This window comes from Tribolium madens, unplaced genomic scaffold (genome assembly GCF_015345945.1).
Source record: "Tribolium madens isolate multiple individuals breed KSU strain unplaced genomic scaffold, Tmad_KSU_1.1 Scaffold_1;HRSCAF=32;Tcas5.2_LG8, whole genome shotgun sequence".
Lineage (NCBI taxonomy): Eukaryota > Metazoa > Arthropoda > Insecta > Coleoptera > Tenebrionidae > Tribolium > Tribolium madens.
The window spans coordinates 9,396,655-9,400,512 of NW_025400984.1; the positions used below are offsets into that span (position 1 = coordinate 9,396,655).

The window sequence follows — 3,858 nt, forward strand, 5'->3', positions numbered from 1 at the left end:
GTTTTTCAATAAAAAAATAAAATGACTAAAAATAGAGGTTTTTTTATCTTATTTTTAAGCGGCACGGAAAAAATTCAAATATCGCAAAGGCCACAAAATTCTTTTATAATTTTTGTACGACGAATGCATAGAAGAAATCTGCAGTTTTTGGTTTTTTGCTTGTATTATTCCTTAAACGTATTCCTGTTTAAGGAAAATTAAAAAATTACGGAAAACATCGAAATTTTCAATTATTTTATAAAAAAATAGTCACATTTTTCGCAGTTTTGTCAGAAATTGTTTGATTTCACTATCTTTCTTGATAAAATAGATTAGAAAAACAAATGGAAAAATAAACTGAATTTTTGTCTTTAAATATTGTAAAGGATGATTATTTTCGGTTGCAGGCGACCCAATGGTGGAACATTTTCGGCGAAATCGAGTGTTTGGCCTTGATGATCGCCTGCTTGTGTCACGACCTGGACCATCGAGGCACCAACAATTCGTTTCAAATCAAAGCCTCCTCTCCTCTCGCCCAATTATACTCAACATCGACAATGGAACACCACCATTTCGATCAATGCATAATGATTCTGAACTCTCCCGGTAATCAATTGTTATCAAATATATCATCAGAAGAGTACTCGCGAGTGATTCGAGTCCTCGAAGAGGCCATTCTCTCCACCGATTTGGCCGTCTACTTCAGGAAAAGAGGCGCTTTTTTCAGCGCGATCCGAGACAGCAGGCCGTGCTGGAGTTTGGACGAACATCGCGAATTGTTAAGAGCAATGCTGATGACAGTTTGCGACTTGGCGGCCATCACGAAACCCTGGGAGGTTGAAAAAAGGGTGGCCGAGTTGGTGTCGTCGGAATTTTTCGAACAGGGTGATATCGAACGAGAGGAACTCAATATTACTCCCATTGTGAGTGAATCAAAGGGTTTAGTTTCATGGTTGAGTGTGTTTTAACTATTTTAGGACATAATGAACAGGGAAAAAGAGGACCAATTACCCCTAATGCAAGTAGGATTCATTGATTCGATTTGTTTGCCGATTTACGAGGCGTTTTCGCGACTTTCCCCTCAATTGGAGCCGTTGGTGGACGGCGTGAGGAAGAATCGAGTCAAGTGGCTTGAGATCGCAGCAGCACAAAGTCTCATCCCTTCTGAGGAAGAGCGCGATTCGAACGATAACCTCTCCAAGCCGAACACGCCCGAATCGAATCCGAACGCCCCCCAAATAAGCGATTAGTAAATTGTAGTTATTGTAAATAATTCCCGAAGACTATTTATTGTAGTTTGTATAATTTGAAAGACTTAATAATGACGACCACGGTGTTTTAAGAGAGTGTTATTTTTTTAAAGTATTGTCAAAGAATTTTTCAAGGCTCTAAAACTACTTCCCTCCCCGTATTAACTTATTTATTTCCGTGAAAATCTCAGTTTTATTTATTTGTGAGTATTGCATAGGTTGTAAGAGAGCTCTCTTTAAGTTTCTAGGATAGGTTTTAGTAGTCACTTGTTGTGATATTTTAGTGGGCTCTACAGAAATTATGGCAAGTAGAGAACCGTATTTTAATATGGTATTATATTCGTTGAGGAAACTATTTATACCAAAGCGTATTTTTTAATCCTATTTTACTAATTAAGTTCATATGTTTTTAATAATGTCTGTCATTGTCATTTCTCGAGGAACTGTTTTCAAAAGTTTGTTTTGTATAAAATTTACTAAGTGTACATTCAGTGTAAAAATTATTAATTACAATAACAATATTAATATAATATACATTTATTGAAAAGAAAATTGAGTTTTTGTACCCACACCAAAGAAATTATGAAAAACACAAATCGAAAAATTAAGATTTTTGCCAAAATTCTATAAGATTTTAAGTATTTTAGGCACACGAACGCAAGAAGGCATTTAAGAGTTTTAAAATTTCATAAAAAATATTAGGAAAGTAAAAAAGTATTCGAGATTTTAAATATTTTGGCCAAAAAGAGGTATTCCAGATTTTGAAAAGCAAAATATTACTAAAAATTGCAAGTTTTTAAAAATATTGGGATCACAAGAACGCAGTGGTAAAAATAAAATTTTGAAGACACAGACACAGAGATTCCGCATTTCAAAATTTACGATCACAGCAACGTAAAGAGGTATTCAAAATTCTAAAAAGCGAAATTTTTGCATGAAATTTCAAAATTCTTAAGTCTCATGAGTTACAAGGATCATAGGAACGAAAGAAGTGTTCGGGATTTTCAGAATCAAAATTTTGAAAGTATTAAGAGTAGTAAGTAGCAAGGCAAAGAGGTATTCAAGATTCTAAAATTTTGAAAAAGAATTTGAGAAATAATACATTTTATCTAAAACATGACTAATTTTTTTTCATAATTTAATAAATACTGTTGTACTCACAAATCACAAATCACACACACTTCACTTTGCGATAAACATCGAAATAAAAATTTTTAATGCACTAACCTTTATGGCATCTTCTTCTGCTACCCTTTGTAGCAATTCGCCTTTGCTTCTTAAACGGACCTACTGAAAATAAGAAACACAAAATTAGTTTAATGTGTTATTAAATCAGTTGAAAACATTAAATAAATTTAAATGTTGTTTTTCTAAAAAAAATTAAAAGTATTGTTGACTAACCCTTTAATCCGGATCCTTGTAGCACGATTGCTTCCTCCATATTCCCTATTGGCACTCACTAATAACTCAAAATTTTAAAAATCGTGCACTGCTAATTTTTATTAAGCACTCGAAAATACTCAACACGCAACACATTTCTACACAGTTTCGCACTGAACCACGAAATAAGTAATTTATTCGGACTGTTATCACAATTCAAGTAACTCGTACGGGAGCTTGACTCAAACTGACTCGTTAATGTAATAATTCCCAAAAACGGCATAAAACTTATTTTGTAACAGTTCGTCACAAAATAATTTGAATATTACCCAATTCTACGTCACTACTTTTTGGTATTCAATATTTCAAAAGAATAAAAAAAATATATTTTTTAACTTTTAGAAGAGGAATTACATTAAGACAAGATTTGTTTACAAACACGGTCATAGAGCATAGACCAGTATTTACTTTTTCGTTTGTTTAATGTAATCTCACAAAAAAATCTGAAATTTTAGTACAAAAACGCGCCTAAAAACATTGTGATCAAATTTCGTGTTTTCTCGGATAATTATTGACTTAATTATTTTGGTTAAAATCCTGTTAAGTTGAGCGAAGTAAACAAAGCAACATCAATTTTAATTGTTTTTTTTTATTTGTAAGCGTATTTGGTTAAGATATTGCCCTTGATAAAAAAAAACACTAAAGCGAAAACTGAGCGAAACAAGCTAAAAAATAATATCAATTTTGATTTAATTTTGGAATTTTTCGGTTTGTTTATTCAAAGTTTTTCGGAATTTGTGTGTTTTATTTCAAAAACGTGTTTAAAGACTAGAAAAATGTAAAAAAAACACCTTTTTGGTCAAATTTTTAACGAGATATTGCGAAATAATTGTGTTTCTAGCTGAAAAATGTAGCTCATCGTTGTCAGAAACTGAAAAATATTTTATTGAACTCGTTTAAAGAACACTTTTTCGCGTTAGAAACGCAGATGCAAGATGGCGTTCCAGTGTTGTCTGCTTATTTTTCCAAGAAATTTCCTATCTCGTCTCTGGAAAATTCCCTCCGCTCTTTTGTTCATTAAAATCCAATAAAACCTTGACGCGCTTTCCAATTTTTCCTCTTCGATAAAGAAAATAATTACATCATCGGAAACGTGCATTGAGGAAAACATCATATAATAAAAGCACTGCGCTTGCGTCTTCATGCCCAGCAATCGCCGGGGAAAACTGAAAATTCAGTACGCGTTTCA

General features: G+C 32.8%; 1 protein-coding gene across 6 annotated transcripts in view; it reads left to right on the forward strand.

Annotated features, from left to right (window-relative positions):
- Nucleotides 1-1,321, forward strand: part of LOC123016153 (dual 3',5'-cyclic-AMP and -GMP phosphodiesterase 11) — a 60,608-nt gene extending 59,287 nt beyond the window's left edge. For all 6 annotated transcript variants that reach the window (XM_044416374.1, XM_044416376.1, XM_044416371.1 and 3 more), the window contains 2 exons: nucleotides 387-902; nucleotides 957-1,321. In XM_044416374.1, the coding sequence (XP_044272309.1) occupies nucleotides 387-902; nucleotides 957-1,229 (789 nt within the window). In that variant the 3' untranslated portion in view covers nucleotides 1,230-1,321. The remainder of the gene's footprint in view (nucleotides 1-386; nucleotides 903-956) is intronic.
- Nucleotides 1,322-3,858: the final 2,537 nt, after the last annotated feature.